Source organism: Bufo bufo, chromosome 6 (assembly GCF_905171765.1).
Source record: "Bufo bufo chromosome 6, aBufBuf1.1, whole genome shotgun sequence".
Classification (NCBI taxonomy): Eukaryota; Metazoa; Chordata; class Amphibia; order Anura; family Bufonidae; genus Bufo; species Bufo bufo.
Window position 1 is genome coordinate 407,936,035 of NC_053394.1, and position 27,247 is coordinate 407,963,281.

At 48.1% G+C, this 27,247-nt stretch overlaps 1 protein-coding gene across 1 annotated transcript; it reads right to left on the reverse strand.

Annotated features, from left to right (window-relative positions):
- Positions 1-3,383: 3,383 nt before the first annotated feature.
- LOC121005800 (serine/threonine-protein kinase A-Raf-like) lies at positions 3,384-26,259 on the reverse strand. The gene is made up of 12 exons (XM_040438564.1): positions 26,251-26,259; positions 20,870-20,900; positions 20,675-20,781; positions 20,200-20,384; positions 19,940-20,113; positions 19,611-19,657; positions 18,889-19,007; positions 18,682-18,813; positions 18,389-18,523; positions 9,595-9,682; positions 7,150-7,211; positions 3,384-3,404 (listed from the first exon to the last, which is right to left on the reverse strand). Exons 1-12 carry the CDS (start codon positions 26,257-26,259, stop codon positions 3,384-3,386), a joined length of 1,110 nt encoding a protein of 369 aa, XP_040294498.1.
- Between the last annotated feature and the right edge of the window lie 988 nt (positions 26,260-27,247).

Genomic DNA, 27,247 nt, shown 5'->3' on the forward strand with positions numbered 1-27,247 from the left:
GTCGCCTCGGTCAAAAAAGTCTAGATTACCTCACCTTCATTAAGATGAATGAGGGATGGATCCCGAAGGGACTGACAGTGGGCGATACATTTGACTAAAAAAGGCCTGATGAGATAAGCTGCTTTGGGCTAAAAATGGTCCACACGCTGCTGTATTTTATCTCTGCATGCCGGATGACTTGCGTGATTTCTCCGCCACCAACTAGGGTTCAAGCCGCAATGTTTTAGGGCACTTTCTGCCTGGGAAACATCAATTTTTCTGGCCACTGCTACAGCAGCGGCTGCAACAATACCAAATTTTTCCGGCATGTGTACATGCCTAATTTTTCTGGCCTCTGTTGCTGCACTGTGGCTTCAAAAACCAAACAAAGAAAAAGGCACATACATGTGTCAATTCCCCTTCGTGATCGTTACCTTGTTGTGGTGAAGGGGCTTGCGTATCACAATGAAGCGACCACCTCTATGAGTGTGTTGGCAATGGCAATGTTGGCACACCCCAGATGATAAGGTCGTTGCTTCATTGTGAACAGACCAAAAGCGATCGGCTGGATAATTTTTCATAGAAAAAACATTAATTTTCTTTGTGATCAACTAAGGTGATCATTAAAGCCTACTAGGCCAACAATGGGCCCACACTGCAGAATCATTGTTTTCTGGGTCACTTAACTGTCACTGAACTACCTCAGCACGACCATAGGGTTTGAAAAACCGCCATCGCCTGCAATCTCCCAAATATGCGCACGAGCACAGTCATCACTACACCAAGATTGACGCATAGAGGAATAAAATTTATGTCATGAGTGTGTCAACTATTGACAACTCTTTGCGGTTGTCTAAAATCTATTCCATACATGTCCCCTGATAGGGGACGTAACAGGGATTAAACTGATAAGAATAGTATTACTTAACACACCACTCCTATCTGGTGGCACAGTCCATTGCATGAGCAGTGCCCCAAATTTGAAGTAGGAGGACCGACGAAGCATCTTTTTCCATCTCCCGGTTCCTAAAATCTATGCCATATACACGTCCCCTGATAGGGAACGTAACAGGGATTAAACTGATAGGAATAGTACTACTTAACACACCTTATAATAACAATAATAATAATACTAGTGGACGTAACAGGGATTAAACTGATAGAAATAGTACTACTTAACACACCAGTCCTATTTGGTGGCACAGTAGATTGCACGTGCAGTGCCCCAAATTGGAAGTAGGAGGACCGACCAAGCATCTTTTCCCATCTCCCGGTTCCTAAAATTGATTCCATATACACGTCCCCTGATAGCGGACGTAACAAGGATTAAACTGACAGGAATAGTACTACTTAACACACCTTATAATAATAATAATAATAATAATACTAGTGAACGTAACAGGGATTAAACTGATAGGAATAGTACTAAACACTCCTATCTGGTGGCACAGTAGATTGCACGCACAGTGCCCCAAATTGGAAGTAGGAGGACCGACCAAGCATCTTTTTCCATCTCCCGGTTCCGAAAATAGATTCCATATACACGTCCCCTGATAGGGGACGTAACAGGGATTAAAGTGATAGGAATAGTACTACTTAACACACCTTATAATAACGCAGAGAGAGGAGTCTGAAGAAGAGGAGTCAGAGGAGGAAGGTGGCTTTGAGGAGGTGGAAGACCAACCACAGCAGGCGTCCCAGGGGGCTTGTTGTCACCTTTCGGGGACCCTTGGTGTTGTACGTGGCTGGGTGGAGGAAGAGACCTTCAATGACATCAACGGGACATGGCTAGCTTGGTATCCAACCTTGTGCAAATGGGGAGTTTGTGGTTGTGCAAATAGACTGTTTGCGGTGCGTTAAACGGGGAGTTTGGTCTGTCACTGTGAAGCGGCCGTAACCCTTACACTACCTGGTAGATACAACATCATACCTGATGTTTTAAAGCACGTTATTCCAAACAATTTAGGAATGTTAGGTGATTTATGCCCTTTATGGATTAAAACCAGACTCTGCGTCAACTATGTAATTTTCCATGCGAGTTTTGCCATGGATCCCCCTCCGGCATGCCTCAGTCCAGGTGTTAGTCCCCTTGAAACAACTTTTCCATCACTATTGTGGCCAGAAAGAGTCCCTGTGGGTTTTAAAATTCGCCTGCCTATTGATGTCTATGGCGGTTTGCCCGATTCGCCCGTTCGCGAACATTTGTGAAAATTCGTGTTCGGCGTTCGCAAACTGAAAATTTTATGTTCGCAACATCTCTAATGGCCAGATACCCAGGGGCCGCCAAGTCAGAGGCCTGAACGGGAGATGTAGCCACCCCTGGGGTGTCGGTCGTTGAGTGTGTCATGCGCTTCCAGGAGAGAGGACCCACCAGGTTGGTCAGCAAGCGTGGATACTGGTTCCCGTACCTCAGGTTAAGCTTGAGGCGGTCTGGGAGGGCACGTATCTCGCGCACGCCCAGGGAAGGCAGAAGGCCTGTTTACCAAAACGCATAGAAGGACGGCGTCCACCGAGATGCCGTTGGGCATGGAGTATGCCCCTGCCAGTTCTAAGCGGATGGTCAAGCTGCTTAAGGGACTTGATGGGTACGCAGCCGCGTACCTGGAGGTCATTGCCGTCTTTGGTCCTGCTCGGGAGGATCCCCGAGAGCATCTGGCGCAGATGCTCGGGCAGATCTGATCTGCCAGGCAGGCTTGACCCTCACGCCAGGAAAGTGCCAGCTGGGCATGAGCGAGGGGCCCGGGCAAGGCGGAGAAGCTTTGGAACCGGGGCCCGGGAGAGTAGATGCCAGCACATCCTAGCTCATCCCCTTGGACAAGAACCAGGTTATGTCCTTCCTGGGCACCGCCGGGTACTATAGGGGGTTCGCACCCCACTATAGTAGCCTGACGAGGCCCCTGATGGACCACACCAGGAAGAAGCTGCCCTCCGCAGTCGATTGGACAAACAACTGTGAGACGGCCTTCCAGGCGCTGAAGGACACCCTTTCCAGCTCGCCGGTACTACAAGCAGCTGACTTCACTCGGCCGTTTATAGTACCGACTGATGCCAGTACTTGGGCCTCGGTGTCATGCTCAGTCAGGGTGACTCCATTGGTCAGGAACGAATGGGAGGTGGGTATGTGGGAGCCTGGTGCTCAAGCCGTACCACTTTACTATTTGCCACCAGAGAGGGTGGGGATGGGCGTACGGGAAAACACAGGATTGTGCTGCCCCTAGCGCCCTCTAAAAGGGGGAGGTGTGAGGAATATGGATTAATATTTACTGTCAGCCATGTCTCCACACCAGCCATCAGCTGAAAGGTAGCAGAGGTAGTGAACTCCATAGGGTGGCCCTGCTTCAAAGCCAGCAGATGGCAGAGGACCTCTAGCAGTCCACCAGTGTTTACAACTTTTCACTCTTCCATTAAGCCAGCCAGGAACCCAGCTAATGAAACAGGAAAAGGGTCCTTGCAGGGGGTCTAAACCATTCCCCAGTTCAATCAAATCTAGCAGACAGCATGGAACCGGCGATTTATAAGGAATTATGAATCGCCTGGCCATCACAGGCACAAATCTGGTGCCCACGATGAACAGGCCTGTGGTCATAGTCTGACTGTGGGAGGCCAAGGAAGGGAGATATACAGGGAGTGCAGAATTATTAGGCAAGTTGTATTTTTGAGGATTAATTTTATTATTAAACAACAACCATGTTCTCAATGAACCCAAAAAACTCATTAATATCAAAGCTGAATATTTTTGGAAGTAGTTTTTAGTTTGTTTTTAGTTTTAGCTATTTTAGGGGGATATCTGTGTGTGCAGGTGACTATTACTGTGCATAATTATTAGGCAACTTAACAAAAAACAAATATATACCCATTTCAATTATTTATTTTTACCAGTGAAACCAATATAACATCTCAACATTCACAAATATACATTTCTGACATTCAAAAACAAAACAAAAACAAATCAGTGACCAATATAGCCACCTTTCTTTGCAAGGACACTCAAAAGCCTGCCATCCATGGATTCTGTCAGTGTTTTGATCTGTTCACCATCAACATTGCGTGCAGCAGCAACCACAGCCTCCCAGACACTGTTCAGAGAGGTGTACTGTTTTCCCTCCTTGTAAATCTCACATTTGATGATGGACCACAGGTTCTCAATGGGGTTCAGATCAGGTGAACAAGGAGGCCATGTCATTAGATTTTCTTCTTTTATACCCTTTCTTGCCAGCCACGCTGTGGAGTACTTGGACGCGTGTGATGGAGCATTGTCCTGCATGAAAATCATGTTTTTCTTGAAGGATGCAGACTTCTTCCTGTACCACTGCTTGAAGAAGGTGTCTTCCAGAAACTGGCAGTAGGACAGGGAGTTGAGCTTGACTCCATCCTCAACCCGAAAAGGCCCCACAAGCTCATCTTTGATGATACCAGCCCAAACCAGTACTCCACCTCCACCTTGCTGGCGTCTGAGTCGGACTGGAGCTCTCTGCCCTTTACCAATCCAGCCACGGGCCCATCCATCTGGCCCATCAAGACTCACTCTCATTTCATCAGTCCATAAAACCTTAGAAAAATCAGTCTTGAGATATTTCTTGGCCTAGTCTTGACGTTTCAGCTTGTGTGTCTTGTTCAGTGGTGGTCGTCTTTCAGCCTTTCTTACCTTGGCCATGTCTCTAAGTATTGCACACCTTGTGCTTTTGGGCACTCCAGTGATGTTGCAGCTCTGAAATATGGCCAAACTGGTGGCAAGTGGCATCTTGGCAGCTGCACGCTTGACTTTTCTCAGTTCATGGGCAGTTATTTTGCGCCTTGGTTTTTCCACACGCTTCTTGCGACCCTGTTGACTATTTGAATGAAACGCTTGATTGTTCGATGATCACGCTTCAGAAGCTTTGCAATTTTAAGAGTGCTGCATCCCTCTGCAAGATATCTCACTATTTTTGACTTTTCTGAGCCTGTCAAGTCCTTCTTTTGACCCATTTTGCCAAAGGAAAGGAAGTTGCCTAATAATTATGCACACCTAATATAGGGTGTTGATGTCATTAGACCACACCCCTTCTCATTACAGAGATGCACATCACCTAATATGCTTAATTGGTAGTAGGCTTTCGAGCCTATACAGCTTGGAGTAAGACAACATGCATAAAGAGGATGATGTGGTCAAAATATTCATTTGCCTAATAATTCTGCACGCAGTGTACATATCTCCCCTCAGAAACCCTGTGACCTTCTGGTCTGGAGCTATGAACCCTAAAGGGTTTTGTTGGTCATTGAGCTGCCAGGATCAGCAGGGAGGGGGGGGGGGAAGGACCCTTCCCAGAGGCAGGAAGAGGAGCGGTCGGCTACAGTTTAAAAGGCTTGTGCCAGCAAGCAGGCGAGTCTTTTCTCTGAAAGGGGGTCACATCGTGTCATGTGTTTAGAGGGACCTGCACTGCCTCCGATGTGAATACAGCTAAGAACTCATCACAAACCAAAGGACTTATATATCTGGTAAACTGGCTTATTGTTCTGCTCAACCCTGTTCCCTGTATTTGTAACCTCAGACCACTGTATATATTCTTAGTGTGTATAGTGTCATTTCTAGTGAGCCCTTAAGGCGATTAAATATATAATTTAATCTTGTGCTGCCTTGTTCTAGATCACGAATCGCCATGTCCGTGTTTTGGCCTAGTAATACGCTCCCGCGTGTTGGTTTCTTACCCTATATAATCCCGTTAGTGGACCAGGCTTATATCAAACAAGAAACTGGTGGCAGTCTTTCCGGACTGAGAGCGCACTGTTTCACTGGGGCAGTGAAAAGGCTCTCTTAGCTTGTTACCTCTCTGTGCCCGTGTGGACAGGAGGAGTCTGTAAAGACTGTACCAAGACTGACCTTACCCGCTCCTCCAGGAGGGCATAACGTCATGCCTTGGTAACTAGGGGTGCACCGAAATTTCGGCAGCCGAAAATATCGGCCGAAAATGCACCTAATCCACTTCGGCCGATATTGTTACATATCGGCCGAAAATATGGGGTGTGGGATTTGTCACCCACCATCTGCGGGCGGGCGCCGGGCGGGCGGTTTACTTTGTCACTGCATCTTTATTTTACCTTACAATCGTGAGGCTCCAGTAACTAACAACTCTGCAGGCAGAGCGGAGGGCGGCGTAACGTCACTTACTCACGTGACGCGCCTGCTCCGCCTCCTTCATTCATAAAGTGGGCGGAGCAGGTGCGTCACGTGAGTAAGTGACGTTACGCCGCCCTCCGCTCTGCCTGCAGAGTTGTTACCGGAGCGTCACGATTGTAAGGTAAAATAAAGATGCAGTGAGTGATGCTGTGAGCAGCAGGGCCGGGGCTGTTATGGATAGGGGGATCGGTCTATGGCACTGTTATGGGGAGGGGGGATCTGTGCACTGTTATGGGGAAAGGGATCTGTGCACTGTTATGGGAAAAGGGATCTGTGCACTGTTATGGGGAGGGGGATCTGTGCACTGTTATGCCCATAACAGTGCACATATTCTCTTTCCATAACAGTGCACAGATCCCCCTCTCCATAACAGCGCCACCCACAGATCCCCCTCTCCATAACAGCGCCACCCACAGATCCCCCTCTCCATAACAGCGCCACCCACAGATTACCCTCTCCATAACAGCGCCACCCACAGATCCCCCTCTCCATAACAGCGCCACCCACAGATCCCCCTCTCCGTAACAGAGCCACCCACAGATCCCCCTCTCCATAACAGAGCCACCCACAGATCCCCCTCTCCATAACAGAGCCACCCACAGATCCCCCTCTCCATAACAGAGCCATCCACAGATCCCCCTCTCCATAACAGAGCCACCCACAGATCCCCCTCTCCATAACAGCGCCACCCACAGATCCCCCTCTCCATAACAGCGCCACCCACAGATCCCCCTCTCCATAACAGCGCCACCCACAGATCCCCCTCTCCATAACAGCGCCACTCACAGATCCCCCTCTCCATAACAGCGCCACCCACAGATGAATTTCATTCATGAAAAAGAATTATTAATAAAATCATTAAAAAAAAAGTATTTTAAAAGTATTTGGGCAAAAAGGCAGTTTCGGTTTCGGTTTTCGGTCAAGGGCATCCTGAATTTTCGGTTTCGGACCAGAATTTTCATTTCGGTGCACCCCTATTGGTAACCAGTGACCATACAGTATCTCGTGAGCTCGACGTAGTTGACAGGTCGGGGCACGAAGGGTACGGTATTCATCACAATGACATTTACTTCCTGGCCCTTTCAACGTGCAGAGGGAGCAGCAGATGCAGAGAGAGCAGAGCCTCTAGGTGTAACGGTTACGCCCCCATTGCTCCTAGAGGCTAATTTGCATTTATTAAAACATCATTTTTCTCAGCAATTCGGGCACCTATGAACATTAGATCAACAGAGATGCCTTCAGCTGTCAAGCGCACGTGTAACAGGTCAGCCAGTGTCACAGGTACAAAACTGCTGACAGATGCCCTTTCATATCGGATTGTAATTGGTCAATCTTAGTAGTCAGAATCGCTTGACAAGAGGCTATAGTGGCCATGATTTTTCAGCAAAGAGTAGCATAAGCAAAGGAGAGTTTGTGTACTAGGCTTAGAGGTAGGAGGATCAACCAATGGAGATCCAGGAGAGGCGAACAGCCTGAGGCAAGATGGCACTGGTCCCTGTGGGGCACTGCTGGTAGGAGATAACCGTACCAAGAGACTCCTTTCTACTGTGGCCACTGCTGATCCTGTGTGGTCCTTCCGTCCCCGATCTCAGCGTTCTGGGCCAGCTAACTCCGCGCTCTGCACAGGGCACTCACACCAGGCCGCACTCACACAGAGGAAGACTAAGCCAGGGGGCAAGGAACCAGATTTGATCCACACTGGGATATCTCACGGGTGGGCAGATATGTGTCAGGTGTTGGATGGCCAGGATATACCCACTCGTTCCTAGAGGGAACAAGTGGCTCCCCTTAACTTACAATGTTGAACGCACTACTGAACAGAGTCAAGTGGGCGGCTCTATTTATACTGGACAGGCTTTCAATCAGTGAGTGACTCCGCCCACTGGACTCAACTGCAGAATGAGCAGGGATTTAAAACTAGAATCTGCTCAGCTTCTTCGTGGAGAATTTTAGGACAAGTTTTCCTTAAAGGGGTTTTCCGAGATTTTACTACTGATGGCCTATCCCCTGGATAGGTCTTCAGTATCTGTTGGTGGGGGTCCGACACCCGAGACCCTGCCGATCAGCTGTTTGAGAAGGCAGTGGCCTTCTCTTAGCTTTTTCTAGGCTGGAGATGTCATGTTTATCAGTCACATGACCTAGGCGCAGCTCAGCCCCATTCAAGTGAATGAGGCTGAGCTGCAATACCAAGAACGGCCACTATACAATGTACGGTGCTGTGCATGGTAAGCAGAGAGAAGGCCATGGCGCTCACGGGAACGCCGGTGCCTTCTCAAACAGCTGGTCGGCAGAACGCAAGCTCAGGGCAAGTGATGAGAGGGCGGAGCATGACAGGAGTCCTGTCCAGAGGATTTCCTTAAAGAGGTTTTCTGAGATATATTAACTGATGGCCTCTCCACAGGACAGGCCATCAGTATCTGATCATTGGGAGTCCAACAACCGGGACCCCCGCCGATCAGCTGTTTGGGAAGGCACTGATGCTTGCAGTAGCTCCATGGCCTTCTTACGTCACGTTCAACGGTCACATGACCTAGGAGCAGCTCAGCCCCATTGAAGTGAATAGTACTGAGCTGCAATACCAAACACTGCCACTATACAACATACGGCACTGTGCTTGGTGAGCAAGGAGAAGGCTGCGTTGCTACTACGAGTCAAACAGCTGATTGTGGGGGGTCCCGGGTTAAACTATCGCGGAAATCCCCTTTAAATCAGACATCTTTTTATCAGTATTACCTTGAGTGCGCTCTATGTGATGCAGGGGTCCTCCAAAGGTAAACACCTGTAGGGGGGCTCTACTTTGGTCAGGGGGGGGAGGGGGGGGGAGTGATTATACAGAATAGACAAATGTATTTTTTTTTATACCAAACTTCTTTTATTTAAAACTATACATTACACATCCTTATATTTCTGATTTGTATTCACGTCCCTCACCGTACAGTTTTAAATGATGGGTTCTCAACCATGACCAGGCAAAATGTAACCCCCTCCTCCCCACAACTGCCATCCTCGCACCAGAAGATGGGAAACTTATCACATAACGAAGCGAGGATGATGCTAGAAATCTTAAATGACAAACGATTCTCCGTTAACGGAAACGGAACCTCTGCAGAAGAATCAGACAGACGTGTAGAAATCAGTAAGTATCTTCCTCCCTCGGATTTACGGCTGGTGACAGTCAGGAGGCAGGTCCTGGCGAGCAGCTAGACCACATGTGCACGGGGTTGGGGGAGGGGGTACAGGCGTCCGGTCTCCTGAACCGTTCCTGGAAAATAATAAAATAATAAACTGTTAACTGCAATGGTTCTCGACGACCCAGAGGCCACTGTCCTATCTACCGCCCCGTAATGGCCAAAAAAATAACCAGGCTCCGATAATCCGGTTCCTCCGCTACCTTAAAGGGAAGCTCCAATCAAGACTGAAAAATTGTCTCTCCAGAAGTTTGTATGTTCCAGTATGTTCCATGTTCACCGCACTATGAAGAGAAGGTTCGGACGCGCTGCGTTCTATTTTTGGGAGAGCTCGCTGCAGCGGCTCAATAGAAGAAAGGATCTAAAGGAGAGAAACAGAAAATCTATGAATATGTGAACCCCATACTAGAGGTTACAGAATGACTCTACAATGTACTACATCGTGTATTATACTCCAGAGCTGCACTCACTATTCTGCTGGTGCAGTCACTGTGTACATACGTTACATTACTAGGGATGAGCGAACCCGACTGTATAGTTCGGGTTCGTACCGAATTTTGGGGTGTCCGTGACACGGACCCGAACCCGAACATTTTCGTAAAAGTCCATGTTCGGTGTTCGGCGCTTTCTGAAAGGCTGCAAAGCAGCCAATCAACAAGCATCATACTACTTGCCCCAAGAGGCCATCACAGCCTTGCCTACTATTGGCATGGCTGTGATTGGCCAGTGCACCATGTGACCCAGCCTCTATATAAGCTTGGGTCACGTAGCGCCGCACGTCACTCTGCTATAATCAGTATAGGGAGAGGTTGCAGCTGCGACGTTAGGGCGAGATTAGGCAGATTAACTCCTCCAAAAGACTTCATTCTGTGATCGATCTGCAGCTGTGGATCATTGAAGTGCTATTATTGACTTGCTCACTTTTTTGAGGCTGCCCAGAGCGTTTTTAGATCACTTTTTTTCTGGGGTGATCGGCGGCCATTTTGTGGCTTGTGGTGCGCCAGCACGAGCTATCACCAAGTGTATTTAACCATCAATAGTGTGGTTATTTTGTGCTATATCCTACATCAGGTGCAGGCTGAGCCTGTGTCACCGAAGTGCATTTAACCATCAACAGTCTGGTTATTTTTTGGCCATATACTACATCAGGTGCAGGCTGAGCCTGTGTCACCCAAGTGCATTTAACCATCAACAGTGTGGTTATTTTTTGGCCATATACTACATCAGGGGCAAGTTGAGCCTGTCACCCAGCGCCTAAAAAATAGACCTGACATTTCTATTCAACCAAATCTGCACAGTTTTAGCTGGTCAAGTTATTTGTAGTGACCGTAAAAGCAGACTTTTTGTTCTGGGTTGAAAAACTATTCCCAAATTTGCCATTCTCAAATTAACTAGTTTCTGGTATATGAGGCCTACTTGAAATCTATCCCAAAAAGGATATCTTACATTGAAGGTACTGATAGTGTCATTCAGAAAAACCTAAGACACACGCTACCGTGCTGATAGAAATCTGATTCTGTGATTAAACCTATACCTGTCACACAGCGCAAAAAAAAAACAGGTCTCACATTTCTATTCAAGCAAATCTGTACTGTTTTAGCTGGTCAAGTTATTTGTAGCGACCGTAAAAGCACATTTTTTTTTCTGGGTTGAAAAACTATTCCCAAATTTGCCATTCTCAAAATTGTGGTGAACGGGAACAATGAGGAAACATCTAATAAGGGACGCGGACATGGTCGTGGTGGTGTTAGTGGACCCTCTGGTGCTGGGAGAGGACGTGGCCGTTCTGCCACAGCCACACGTCCTAGTGAACCAACTACCTCAGGTCCCAGTAGCCGCCAGAATTTACAGGGATATTTGGTGGGGCCCAATGCCGTTCTAAGGATGGTAAGGCCTGAGCAGGTACAGGCATTAGTCAATTGGGTGGCCGACAGTGCATCCAGCACGTTCACATTATCTCCCACCCAGTCTTCTGCAGAAAGCGCACAGATGGCGCATGAAAACCAAGCCCATCAGTCTGTCACATCACCCCCATGCATATCAGGGAAACTGTCTGAGCCTCAAGTTATGCAGCAGTCTCTTATGCTGTTTGAAGACTCTGCTGCCAGGGTTTCCCAAGGGCATCCACCTAGCTCTTCACCAGGGGTGGAAGAGATAGAATGCACTAACGCACAACCACTTATTTTTCCTGATGATGAGGACATGGGAATACCACCTCAGCACGTCTCTGATGATGACGAAACACAGGTGCCAACTGCTGCGTCTTTCTGCAGTGTGCAGACTGAACAGGAGGTCAGGGATCAAGACTGGGTGGAAGACGATGCAGGGGACGATGAGGTCCTAGACCCCACATGGAATGAAGGTCGTGCCACTGACTTTCACAGTTCGGAGGAAGAGGCAGTGGTGAGACCGAGCCAACAGCGTAGCAAAAGAGGGAGCAGTGGGCAAAATCAGAACACCCGCCGCCAAGAGACTCCGCCTGCTACTGACCGCCGCCATCTGGGACCGAGCACCCCAAAGGCAGCTTCAAGGAGTTCCCTGGCATGGCACTTCTTCAAACAATGTGCTGACGACAAGACCCGAGTGGTTTGCACGCTGTGCCATCAGAGCCTGAAGCGAGGCATTAACGTTCTGAACCTTAGCACAATCTGCATGACCAGGCACCTGCATGCAAAGCATGAACTGCAGTGGAGTAAACACCTTAAAAACAAGGAAGTCACTCAGGCTCCCCCTGCTACCTCTTCTGCTGCTGCCGCCGCCTCGGCCTCTTCTGCTGCTGCTGCTGCCGCCGCCTCGGCCTCTTCCTCTGCCTCTGGAGGAACGTTGGCACCTGCCGCCCAGCAAACATGGGATGTACCACCAACACCACCACCTGCGTCACCAAGCATCTCAACCATGTCACACGGCAGCGTTCAGCTCTCCATCTCACAAACATTTGAGAGAAAGCGTAAATTCCCACCTAGCCACCCTCGATCCCTGGCCCTGAATGCCAGCATTTCTAAACTACTGGCCTATGAAATGCTGTCATTTAGGCTGGTGGACACACACAGCTTCAAACAGCTCATGTCGCTTGCTGTCCCACAGTATGTTGTTCCCAGCCGGCACTACTTCTCCAAGAGAGCCGTGCCTTCCCTGCACAACCAAGTGTCCGATAAAATCAAGTGTGCACTGCGCAACGCCATCTGTGGCAAGGTCCACCTAACCACAGATACGTGGACCAGTAAGCACGGCCAGGGACGCTATATCTCCCTAACTGCACACTGGGTAAATGTAGTGGCGGCTGGGCCCCAGGCGGAGAGCTGTTTGGCGCACGTCCTTCCGCCGCCAAGGATCGCAGGGCAACATTCTTTGCCTCCTGTCTCCTCCTCCTCAGCTTCCTCCTCCTCTTCTTCCACCTGTTCATCCAGTCAGCCACACACCTTCACCACCAACTTCAGCACAGCCCGGGGTAAATGTCAGCAGGCCATTCTGAAACTCATATGTTTGGGGGACAGGCCCCACACCGCACAGGAGTTGTGGCGGGGTATAGAACAGACCGACGAGTGGTTGCTGCCGGTGAGCCTCAAGCCCGGCCTGGTGGTGTGCGATAATGGGCGAAATCTGCAGCTCTGGGACTAGCCGGTTTGACGCACATCCCTTGCCTGGCGCATGTGCTGAATTTGGTGGTGCAGAAGTTCATTCACAACTACCCCGACATGTCAGAGCTGCTGCATAAAGTGCGGGCCGTCTGTTCGCGCTTCCGGCGTTCACATCCTGCCGCTGCTCGCCTGTCTGCGCTACAGCGTAACTTCCGCCTTCCCGCTCACCGCCTCATATGCGACGTGCCCACCAGGTGGAACTCCACCTTGCATATGCTGGACAGACTGTGCGAGCAGCAGCAGGCCATAGTGGAGTTTCAGCTGCAGCACGCACGGGTCAGTCGCACTGCGGATCAGACACACTTCACCACCAATGACTGGGCCTCCATGCGAGACCTGTGTGCCCTGTTGCGCTGTTTCGAGTACTCCACCAACATGGCCAGTGGCGATGACGCCGTTATCAGCGTTACAATACCACTTCTATGTCTCCTTGAGAAAACACTTAGGGCGATGATGGAAGAGGAGGTGGCCCAGGAGGAAGAGGGGTCATTTTTAGCACTTTCAGGCCAGTCTCTTCGAAGTGACTCAGAGGGAGGTTTTTTGCAACACCAGAGGCCAGGTACAAATGTGGCCAGACAGGGCCCACTACTGGAGGACGAGGATGAGGTGGAGGAGGAGGTGGAGGAGGATGAGGATGAAGCATGTTCACAGCGGGGTGGCACCCAACGCAGCTCGGGCCCATCACTGGTGCGTGGCTGGGGGGAAACACAGGACGATGACGATACGCCTCCCACAGAGGACAGCTTGTCCTTACCTCTGGGCAGCCTGGCACACATGAGCGACTACATGCTGCAGTGCCTGCGCAACGACAGCAGAGTTGCCCACATTTTAACGTGTGCGGACTACTGGGTTGCCACCCTGCTGGATCCCCGGTACAAAGACAATGTGCCCACCTTACTTCCTACACTGGAGCGTGATAGGAAGATGCGCGAGTACAAGCGCACGTTGGTAGACGCGCTACTGAGAGCATTCCCAAATGTCACAGGGGAACCAGTGGAAGCCCAAGGCGAAGGCAGAGGAGGAGCAAGAGGTCGCCAACGCAGCTGTGTCACGGCCAGCTCCTCTGAGGGCAGGGTTAGCATGGCAGAGATGTGGAAAAGTTTTGTCACCACGCCACAGCTAACTGCACCACCACCTGATACGGAACGTGTTAGCAGGAGGCAACATTTCACTAACATGGTGGAACAGTACCTGTGCACACCCCTCCACGTACTGACTGATGGTTCGGCCCCATTCAACTTCTGGGTCTCCAAATTGTCCACGTGGCCAGAGCTAGCCTTTTATGCCTTGGAGGTGCTGGCCTGCCCGGCGGCCAGCGTTTTGTCTGAACGTGTATTCAGCACGGCAGGGGGCATCATTACAGACAAACGCAGCCTCCTGTCTACAGCCAATGTGGACAAGCTGACGTTCATAAAAATTAACCAGGCCTGGATCCCACAGGACCTGTCCATCCCTTGTGCAGATTAGACATTAACTACCTCCCCTTAACAATATATTATTCTGCTCCAGGGCACTTCCTCATTCAATACTATTTTTATTTTCATTTTACCATTATATTGCGGGGCAACCCAAAGTTGAATGAACCTCTCCTCTGTCTGGGTGCCGGGGCCTAAATGTGTGACAGTGGCCTGTTCCAGTGGTGGGTGACGTGAAGCCTGATTCTCTGCTATGACATGAAGACTGATTCTGTGCTGACATGAAGCCAGATTCTCTGTTACGCGACCTCTCTCCTCTGCCTGGGTGCCTGGGCCTAAATATGTGATAGTGGCCTGTTCCAGTGGTGGGTGACATGAAGCCTGATTCTCTGCTATGGCATGAAGAGACTGATTCTCTGCTGACGTGAAGCCAGATTCTCTGCTATGGGACCTCTGTCCAATTGATATTGGTTCATTTTTATTTTTTTAATTTTTATTTTAATTCATTTCCCTATCCACATTTGTTTGCAGGGGATTTACCTACATGTTGCTGCCTTTTGCAGCCCTCTAGCTCTTTCCTGGGCTGTTTTACAGCCTTTTTAGTGCCCAAAAGTTCGGGTCCCCATTGACTTCAATGGGGTTCGGGACGAAGTTCGGTTCGGGTTCGGATCCCGAACCCGAACATTTCCGGGAAGTTCGGCCGAACTTCTCGAACCCGAACATCCAGGTGTTCGCTCAACTCTATACATTACTTATCCTGTACTGATCCTGAGTGACATCCTGTATTATACTCCAGAGCTGCACTCACTATTCTGCTGGTGCAGTCACTGTGTACATACATTACTTATCCTGTACAGATCCTGAGTTACATCCTGTATTATACTCCAGAGCTGCACTCACTATTCTGCTGGTGCAGTCACTGTGTACATTACATTACTTATCCTGTACTGATCCTGAGTTACATCCTGTATTATACTCCGGAGCTGCACTCACTATTCTGCTGGTGCAGTCACTGTGTACATACATTACTTATCCTGTACTGATCCTGAGTTACATCCTGTATTCTACTCCAGAGCTGCACTCACTATTCTGCTGGTGCAGTCACTGTGTACATACATTACTTATCCTGTACTGATCCTGAGTTACATCCTGTATTATACTCCAGAGCTGCACTCACTATTCTGCTGGTGCAGTCACTGTGTACATACATTACTTATCCTGTACTGATCCTGAGTTACATCCTGTATTATACTCCAGAGCTGCACTCACTATTCTGCTGGTGCAGTCACTGTGTACATACATTACTTATCCTGTACTGATCCTGAGTTACATCCTGTATTATACTCCAGAGCTGCACTCACTATTCTGCTGGTGCAGTCACTGTGTATATACATTACTTATCCTGTACTGATCCTGAGTTACATCCTGTATTATACTCCAGAGCTGCACTCACTATTCTGCTGGTGCAATCACTGTGTACATACATTACTTATCCTGTACTGATCCTGAGTTATATCCTGTATTATACTCCAGAGCTGCACTCACTATTCTGCTGGTGCAGTCACTGTGTACATACATTACTTATCCTGTACTGATCCTGAGTTACATCCTGTATTATACTCCAGAGCTGCACTCAATATTCTGCTGGTGCAGTCACTGTGTACATACATTACTTATCCTGTACTGATCCTGAGTTACATCCTGTATTATACTCCAGAGCTGCACTCACTATTCTGCTGGTGGAGTCACTGTGTACATACATTACTTATCCTGTACTGATCCTGAGTTACATCCTGTATTATACTCCAGAGCTGCACTCACTATTCTGCTGGTGCAGTCACTGTATACATACATTACATTACTTATCCTGTACTGATCCTGAGTTACATCCTGTATTATACTCCAGAGCTGCACTCACTATTCTGCTGGTGCAGTCACTGTGTACATACATTACTTATCCTGTACTGATCCTGAGTTACATCCTGTATTATACTCCAGAGCTGCACTCACTATTCTGCCGGTGCAGTCACTGTGTACATACATTACATTACTTATCCTGTACTGATCCTGAGTTACATCCTGTATTATACTCCAGAGCTGCACTCAATATTCTGCTGGTGCAGTCACTGTGTATATACATTACTTATCCTGTACTGATCCTGAGTTACATCCTGTATTATACTCCAGAGCTGCACTCACTATTCTGCTGGTGGAGTCACTGTGTACATACATTACTTCTCCTGTACTGATCCTGAGTTACATCCTGTATTATACTCCAGAGCTGCACTCACTATTCTGCTGGTGCAGTCACTGTGTACATACATTACTTATCCTGTACTGATCCTGAGTTACATCCTGTATTATACTCCAGAGCTGCACTCACTATTCTGCTGGTGCAGTCACTGTGTACATACATTACTTATCCTGTACTGATCCTGAGTTACATCCTGTATTCTACTCCAGAGCTACACTCACTATTCTGCTGGTGCAGTCACTGTGTACATACATTACTTATCCTGTACTGATCCTGAGTTACATCCTGTATTATACTGCAGAGCTGCACTCACTATTCTGCTGGTGCAGTCACTGTGTACATACATTACTTATCCTGTACTCATCCTGAGTTACATCCTGTATTATACTCCAGAGCTGCACTCACTATTCTGCTGGTGCAGTCACTGTGTACATACATTACTTATCCTGTACTGATCCTGAGTTACATCCTGTATTATACTCCAGAGCTGCACTCACTATTCTGCTGGTGCAGTCACTGTGTACATACATTACTTATCCTGTACTGATCCTGAGTTACATCCTGTATTATACTCCGGAGCTGCACTCACTATTCTGCTGGTGCAGTCACTGTGTACATACATTACTTATCCTGTACTGATCCTGAGTTACATCCTGTATTATACTCCAGAGCTGCACTCACTATTCTGCTGGTGCAGTCACTGTGTACATACATTACTTATCCTGTACTGATCCTGAGTTACATCCTGTATTATAATCCAGAGCTGCACTCACTATTCTGCTGGTGCAGTCACTGTGTACATACATTACTTATCCTGTACTCATCCTGAGTTACATCCTGTATTATACTCCAGAGCTGCACTCACTATTCTGCTGGTGCAGTCACTGTGTACATACATTACTTATCCTGTACTGATCCTGAGTTACATCCGGTATCATACTCCAGAGCTGCACTCACTATTCTGCTGGTGCAGTCACTGTGTACATACATTACTTATCCTGTACTGATCCTGAGTTACATCCTGTATTATACTCCGGAGCTGCACTCACTATTCTGCTGGTGCAGTCACTGTGTACATACATTACATTATTTATCCTGTACTGATCCTGAGTTACATCCTGTATTATACTCCGGAGCTGCACTCACTATTCTGCTGGTGCAGTCACTGTGTACATTACATTACTTATCCTGTACTGATCCTGAGTTACATCCTGTATTATACTCCAGAGCTGCACTCACTATTCTGCTGGTGCAGTCACTGTGTACATACATTACTTATCCTGTACTCATCCTGAGTTACATCCTGTATTATACTCCAGAGCTGCACTCACTATTCTGCTGGTGGAGTCACTGTGTACATACATTACTTATCCTGTACTGATCCTGAGTTACATCCTGTATTATACTCCAGAGCTGCACTCACTATTCTGCTGGTGCAGTCACTGTGTACATACACTACTTATCCTGTACTGATCCTGAGTTACATCCTGTATTATACTCCAGAGCTGCACTCACTATTCTGCTGGTGCAGTCACTGTGTACATACATTACTTATCCTGTACTGATCCTGAGTTACATCCTGTATTATACCCCAGAGCTGCACTCACTATTCTGCTGGTGCAGTCACTGTGTACATACATTACTTATCCTGTACTGATCCTGAGTTACATCCTGTATTATACTCCAGAGCTGCGCTCACTATTCTGCTGGTGCAGTCACTGTATTACTTCTCCTGTATTCTACTCCAGAGCTGCACTCACCTGTGGGAACAGAGGCCTCTCCTCTCTTTTCAGCTTCAGACAATCTGCTAGAAGCCTTTTCATGGCCTTGGGGCAGCTGTTAGAGACTTTAGTCAGGTCAGGGCTAAGGAATCCACGGCCAACCATGAAGATGATCTGTAGAGGGATGAAAAGCAGTTATTAATGCTGCTGCTGCCCTTTAGACAAAGGGTTCTGCAAACTACAACTCCCATCAGGCCCTGAAACCACAGCACTTGAAGACCCAATGACCTTCTAAAGAAGGACTACTAGTCCCAGAGGCCCCTGCTGGTCACCTGGTCTCTGTTGCTGATATCTGCATATGGTAGTAGTCCGGCCATCAGCTCGTACAGCACCACCCCGTAGGCGTAGACGTCGGACTGGAAGCTGTACGGACTGTTCTTCTGCATCCTCATCACTTCTGGGGCCTGGAGAATAAAAGGCAATGATCGGCACCAGAGCGAGGGATTATCCCGGGCCAGGAAGCGGACTGCAGAACTCACCATCCATAGGATGGAACCACTCGGCTGCTCCACCTGCTGAGACCCGCTCCACCTTGTCTTCACCGTGGCCAAACCGAAATCGCCAATCTTCACAGTCAGCCCCTCGTGCAGGAAGATGTCTTAATGTTCGGTTAAGGAAGAAACTTGAGTAAATAGAGGAGGGGTCCTCATTCAGGATCGGGGCGATAAAGAGCGGACCCAACCCGACCATACATTACACAGACATTTAGATTTCTTTCCCCCTGTTAAGCCATATGGCATAAATATCTTTATATTTTAATACTGGCTTTTTTGGATGTGGTCAATTTTCATATTTAAATGTATATTTTTTACTTCTTTAAAGTCCCCCCAGGAGCCTATAACATGCAATCACCAGATTACAGAACACTGAATTCAGTACAGTATATTCCACTGCAGCGCTGCCACCTTCAGGCCAGCACTGGGATATGCTCAGGCCTATTACTGCTGTGGAATGCATTCCCCGATCCTGGGATGGGAAGCGAGCAGCCTCCGGCTTTAGTGCTCACATTTGACCACAGCATCTCAGGGGTTAAATGTCTGCGATCGACATTACTGCTGTTCGCAGACATTAGCAATGGGTTTCTGCTGTTTAAAAGAGCAGAAACCCGGTGGTTATGGCTCCATTTATAAAGACCCGACCTGGAAGGGGCTAAGAACAATGTGCCGAAAAGTAAAAACTTCTTTCTGGGGTGGAAGGATACTATTGGATTTCAGATCACGATGTATGATATTCTTGGCATGGAGGTAGCTAAAAAAAAAAAGAAGAGCAAAATAGTGGGAAATTACTGGCAAATATGCACAAAAGCCACAGATAATCCAAAAAGAACCACAAATCAAACATATAATCTCTCCTGGCACCAAGCAGACCCGGATCAGCTCTGCAAAAGCTGTTATAATTACAACCAGCCACCAGGTGGTGCTGCGTCACCAAAAATCAGGCACGCTCAACCTGCGGCCCTCCAACTGTAGTAAAACTACAAGGGGGGAGACCATCTTTAGGTCAGATTGTGGTGAGGCGGTTGATACTTACTCCATCCCCTGCGCCGTTTGCCGCGCGATGTCAATCAGTAGGAAAATATCAAACCGTGTCTTTATGACGTGTAGATGGCGGTAGAGGCTGCTCCACTCGCACCACTGCGTGATTATGGCGTAGGGATTTGTCATGAAGCCCATGAAGAGCAGGATGTTGACGTGACGGGTTTTCCTGTAAGGAGGGGGGAGCAGTTAGCCGTGTAGACAGACGCCATTACTTTTGGGGGGTCTCTCCCAGGAAGCACCCCCTGCCCTCACCTGAGAACCTGCATCTCGTTCTTGAAGGCCTGGATTTGTTCTGCGGTGGGATTGATCACCTTGAGGATCTTGACGGCCACATCGCCGTGCCACTTGCCTTTGTACACCGTGCCGAAAGATCCCGTGCCGATGCGTTTCAGTAGCATCACCTCACTGGGGTTGACCTCCCAGTAGTAGCTGGAGTCCTGGTGTTTCGAAAAGAGAACGGACGGAACCGGTGTCATGACATAATAGAAGTCACCAGCTCCCAGTGAGGTCACCCCACCAAGACAGGCCCCTTTAAGTGGTGGCAGTGCTTGCCCGGGCGCCTTGGTCCCCTCAAACAGCTAATGGGTGGGGGTGTCGAGAGTTAGACCCAACTGGTCTGATATTTGTGGCCTAAGTCATGATGAATATCAATAGGTCTGATGGAAAACAGTGGTCCCCACGACCTCCGTGCCCCCAAATCTTCAGGAGGCCCTCATCAATCACTCACCACTTTCTGCTCATCATCAGAGGACGATGTCCTCCGGTCTCTCAGGGCTTCCACAGGTGGTGACTTGGTATCAACGATGGAGACGGTTTGGGGCGTTCCCTCCTCGGCTGAAAACACAAGACGTAATGTTATACATCGGCAGAAGGGGGCGCCGGCGAGGTCTACAGGACAGGTAGTAGAAGACGGATAACTCACGGGAGGTGGTGGCGGCGATTCTGAAGGCCTCCTGTCGGAGAAGAAGAGCAGGGTTACACTGAAGGGTCTTACAACATACTTTGGGGGAGTCTGCTCCTTGTATGGGGGGAGGGGAGCCGGGGGGAGATTACAGGACGCCCCAAAACATTTCAGTATAATTTATCAGTTCTAGACGAGTCTCAGGAGGACAATGAAGTCTGAACATGGATGTATATGGCTGACTGGGGTCAATGTCTGCCAGATATGGGGGTATACCCCCCCCAAAAGGAGGGCTGGGGGAGAGCAACATGAGCAGATATGGCCGCTCTGCTGCTCTTAAAGGAGCCCACGCCACACAGTCAATGGGTGCTCATATCAGGGTGTCCTGGTGACTAATGGCACCAAATAACCTAACTACACCGTCCCACAAGACCGGAAGCGTATGTCCGTTAAACGTATGACAAAAACCCACCCTTACCTGCCCGATCCAAAACCTCACTTTTCTTGTTGTATAGGAGGGTAAGCAGGAAGCGCTAGGCTACTTTCCCACTAGCGTTTTTCTGGATCCGGCAGGGTTCAGCAAAAACGCTTCCGTTACTGATAATACAACCGTCTGCATCCGTTATGAACGGATCCGGTTATATAATCTTTAACTTAGCTCAGTCCAATATGGCGGATCTTCCCCGTACGTTATCACCTGGCTGTAAAATCCTGCTGTGCATTCACTACACGCCAGACACATACATCATACACTGCACACATCATACACTGCACCACACACATCATACAGTGCACACATCATACAGTGCACCACACGCATCATACACTGCACACATCATACACTGCACACATCATACACTGCACCACTGACATTACACACTGCACCACAAGCATCATACACTGCACCACTGACATCATACACTGCACCACTGACATCATACACTGCACCACTGACATCATACACTGCACCACTGACATCATACACTGCACCACAAGCATCATACACTGCACCACAACCATCATACACTGCACCACTGACTTTACACACTGCACACATCATACACTGCACCACTGACATCATACACTGCACCACAAGCATCATACACTGCACACATCATACACTGCACCACACACATCATACACTGCACCACAAGCATCATACACTGCACACATCATACACTGCACCACTGACATTACACACTGCACACATCATACACTGCACCACTGACATCATACACTGCACCACTGACATCATACACTGCACCACTGACATCATACACTGCACCACTGACTTTACACACTGCACACATCATACACTGCACCACTGACATCATACACTGCACCACAAGCATCATACACTGCACCACAAGCATCATACACTGCACACATCATACACTGCACCACACACATCATACACTGCACCACAAGCATCATACACTGCACCACTGACATTACACACTGCACCACAAGCATCATACACTGCACACATCATACACTGCACCACTGACATTACACACTGCACACATCATACACTGCACCACTGACATCATACACTGCACCACAAGCATCATACACTGCACCACTGACATCATACACTGCACCACTGACATCATACACTGCACCACAAGCATCATACACTGCACACATCATACACTGCACCACAAGCATCATACACTGCACACATCATACACTGCACCACACGCATCATACACTTCACACATCATACACTGCACCACTGACATCATACACTGCACCACTGACATCATACACTGCACCACAAGCATCATACACTGCACCACTGACATCATACACTGCACCACTGACATCATACACTGCACCACAAGCATCATACACTGCACCACTGACTTTACACACTGCACACATCATACACTGCACCACTGACATCATACACTGCACCACAAGCATCATACACTGCACCACTGACATCATACACAAGACCAACTAAAAGGAATGACAGAGTGGAATGTCCATAGAGAATAATGGAGCGGAGTGGAATGTCCATAGAGAATAATAGAGCAGAGTGGAATGCCCATAGAGAATAATGGAGCAGAGTGGAATGTCCATAGAGAGTAATGGACCGGAGTGGAATGTCCATAGAGAATAATGGAGCAGAGTGGAATGTCCATAGAGAATAATGGAGCAGAGTGGAATGTCCATAGAGAATAATGGAGCGGAGTGGAATGTCCATAGAGAATAATGGACCGGAGTGGAATGTCCATAGAGAATAATGGAGCAGAGTGGAATGTCCATAGAGAATAATGGAGCGGAGTGGAATGCCCATAGAGAATAATGGACCAGAGTGGAATGTCCATACAGAGTAATGGAGCAGAGTGGAATGTCCATAGAGAATAATGGAGCGGAGTGGAATGCCCATAGAGAGTAATGGAGCAGAGTGGAATGCCCATAGAGAGTAATGGAGCAGAGTGGAATGCCCATAGAGAATAATGGAGCAGAGTGGAATGCCCATAGAGAATAATGGACCAGAGTGGAATGTCCATAGAGAATAATGGACCGGAGTGGAATGCCCATAGAGAGTAATGGAGCAGAGTGGATGCCCATAGAGAATAATGGACCAGAGTGGAATGCCCATAGAGAATAATGGAGCGGAGTGGAATGTCCATAGAGAATAATGGAGCGGAGTGGAATGTCCATAGAGAATAATAGAGCAGAGTGGAATGCCCATAGAGAATAATGGAGCGGAGTGGAATGTCCATAGAGAATAATGGAGCAGAGTGGAATGCCCATAGAGAATAATGGAGCAGAGTGGAATGTCCATAGAGAAGAATTGGAGCGGAGTGGAATGTCCATAGAGAATAATAGAGCAGAGTGGAATGTCCATAGAGAATAATGGAGCGGAGTGGAATGTCCATAGAGAATAATGGAGCAGAGTGGAATGTCCATAGAGAGTAATGGACCGGAGTGGAATGTCCATAGAGAGTAATGGAGCGGAGTGGAATGTCCATAGAGAATAATGGAGCGGAGTGGAATGTCCATAGAGAATAATGGAGCAGAGTGGAATGTCCATAGAGAATAATGGAGCGGAGTGGAATGTCCATAGAGAATAATGGACCAGAGTGGATGCCCATAGAGAATAATGGAGCAGAGTGGAATGTCCATAGAGAATAATGGAGCAGAGTGGAATGTCCATAGAGAATAATGGAGCAGAGTGGATGCCCATAGAGAATAATGGACCAGAGTGGAATGTCCATAGAGAATAATGGAGCAGAGTGGATGCCCATAGAGAATAATGGACCAAAGTGGAATGTCCATAGAGAATAATGGAGCGGAGTGGAATGCCCATAGAGAATAATGGAGCAGAGTGGAATGTCCATAGAGAATAATGGAGCAGAGTGGAATGTCCATAGAGAATAATGGAGCAGAGTGGATGCCCATAGAGAATAATGGACCAAAGTGGAATGTCCATAGAGAATAATGGAGCGGAGTGGAATGCCCATAGAGAATAATGGAGCAGAGTGGAATGTCCATAGAGAATAATGGAGCGGAGTGGAATGTCCATAGAGAATAATGGACCAAAGTGGAATGCCCATAGAGAATAATGGAGCAGAGTGGATGCCCATAGAGAATAATGGACCAAAGTGGAATGTCCATAGAGAATAATGGACCGGAGTGGAATGCCCATAGAGAATAATGGAGCAGAGTGGAATGTCCATAGAGAATAATGGAGCAGAGTGGATGCCCATAGAGAATAATGGACCAAAGTGGAATGTCCATAGAGAATAATGGAGCGGAGTGGAATGTCCATAGAGAATAATAGAGCAGAGTGGAATGCCCATAGAGAGTAATGGACCGGAGTGGAATGTCCATAGAGAGTAATGGACCGGAGTGGAATGTCCATAGAGAGTAATGGAGCGGAGTGGAATGCCCATAGAGAATAATGGACCAGAGTGGAATGTCCATAGAGAGTAATGGAGCAGAGTGGATGCCCATAGAGAGTAATGGAAATGTATTATTTGAATTAGGGCTCTTTCACACTTGCGTTCTTGTCTTCCGGCATAGAGTTCCGTCGTCGGGGCTCTATGCCGGAAGAATCCTGATCAGGAATATCCCAATGCATTCTGAATGGAGAGAAATCCGTTCAGGATACATCAGGATGTCTTCAGTTCCGGACCGGAACGTTTTTTGGCCGGAGAAAATACCGCAGCATGCTGCGCTTTTTGCTCCGGCCAAAAATCTTGAACACTTGCCGCAAGGCCAGATCCGGACTTAATGCCCATTGAAAGGCATTGATCCGGATCCGGCCTTAAGCTAAACGTCGTTTCGGCGCATTGCCGGACCCGACGTTTAGCTTTTTCTGAATGGTTACCATGGCTGCCGGGACGCTAAAGTCCTGGCAGCCATGGTAAAGTGTAGTGGAGCAGTATACTTACCGTCCGTGCGGCTCCCGGAGCGCTCCAGAGTGACGTCAGGGCGCCCCAAGCGCATGGATCATGTGATCGCATTGGACACGTCATCCATGCGCATGGGGCGCTCTGACGTCATTCTGGAGCGCCCCGGGAGCCGCACGGATGGTAAGTATACCGCTCCCCCGCTCCCCACTACTACTATGGCAACCAGGACTTTAATAGCGTCCTGGCTGCCATAGTAACACTGAACGCATTTTGAAGACGGATCCGTCTTCAAATGCTTTCAGTTCACTTGCGTTTTTCCGGATCCGGCGTGTAATTCCGGCAAGTGGAGTACACGCCGGATCCGGACAACGCCAGTGTGAAAGAGGCCTTTGAGACAAAACCATTTGACATATCTAATAATTATTTAGCAGACATACTCTCCAAGTTCAGTGGGATTATTTAATGGTCAGATTAAGTGGGATTATCACAGTTTTCTGCAGAATGACGAGGGTGAATGACACAAAGGAATGCCCATAGACTATAATGGGAAGTAAACTAGGAGCTCATTTGCAGGTAAATCTGTGTTATGTAGGACATTAACCTTTCCCGCCAGTGTTCCCTGGGTAGAGCAGCAGATTGTAAAATGAAAATTACCTTGGATTATAACCGTTTTCTATAGAATGCAAAGTGAGTGACAGAATGGAATGCCCATAGACTATAATGGAAACTAAAACGTGACTTGGTGTCTGAACTAGGGCTGAAACGATTATTCGAATAATTAGATTAAATCGAGTCAAAAAAATCCTGGATGCAGTTTCCCTGCATGGAGTTATCGTTTACATCACATGATCACGGAGCGGGAGTGAAATTAAGCGTCTCGCTCCCCGCTCCAGAGAGATGGCACCGCCCTGCAGGCAGGACTTTGCGTAATGCGCACGCTGGCTAACCATGTGTGTGTGACGTAAGGGCCCAGTGCATGCTGGGATGAAGGCGGTCTCGGACTCCATGTGTCTGCGGCTGCGCTCTCCTCACTAGCGCCATTAGGTAATTTAACAGCACCAGAGGCACGCCAGGGGGGAATCGGGGGCACTCACTGCAAATTTATATGGAAAGGCAGATGGAGAGGGGTTAATGGAGGCACCACCTTGGCATGTATCAAGTTATTGGTTTAGAGAGGGGTTAATGAAGGCACCGCCAAGGTACTTCCATTAACCCCTCCAAACCAAAAACTTTATACATGCCCATTGCCAAGGTGCTTCCATTAACCCCTACAAACCAATAACTTTATACATGCCCATTGCCAAGGTACTTCCATTAACCCCTTCAAACCAATAACTTTATACATGCCCATTGCCAAGGTGCTTCCATTAACCCCTTCAAACCAAAAACTTTATACATGCCCATTGCCAAGGTACTTCCATTAACCCCTCCAAACCAAAAACTTTATACATGCCCATTGCCAAGGTACTTCCATTAACCCCTTCAAACCAATAACTTTATACATGCCCATTGCCAAGGTACTTCCATTAACCCCTACAAACCAATAACTTTATACATGCCCATTGCCAAGGTACTTCCATTAACCCCTCCAAACCAAAAACTTTATACATGCCCATTGCCAAGGTGCTTCCATTAACCCCTTCAAACCAATAACTTTATACATGCCCATTGCCAAGGTACTTCCATTAACCCCTTCAAACCAATAACTTTATACATGCCCATTGCCAAGGTACTTCCATTAACCCCTACAAACCAATAACTTTATACATGCCCATTGCCAAGGTACTTCCATTAACCCCTCCAAACCAAAAACTTTATACATGCCCATTGCCAAGGTGCTTCCATTAACCCCTTCAAACCAATAACTTTATACATGCCCATTGCCAAGGTGCATCCATTAACCCAGGGCTCGACAAATCCCGGGCGCCAGGTCGCCATGGCGACCAGGAATTTGGTCCTGGCGCTTGGGTATTTGTCAGCCCGTTTTCAAAGATGAGCTCTCGGCGCGCACCATGGTTTCCTGAGCCGG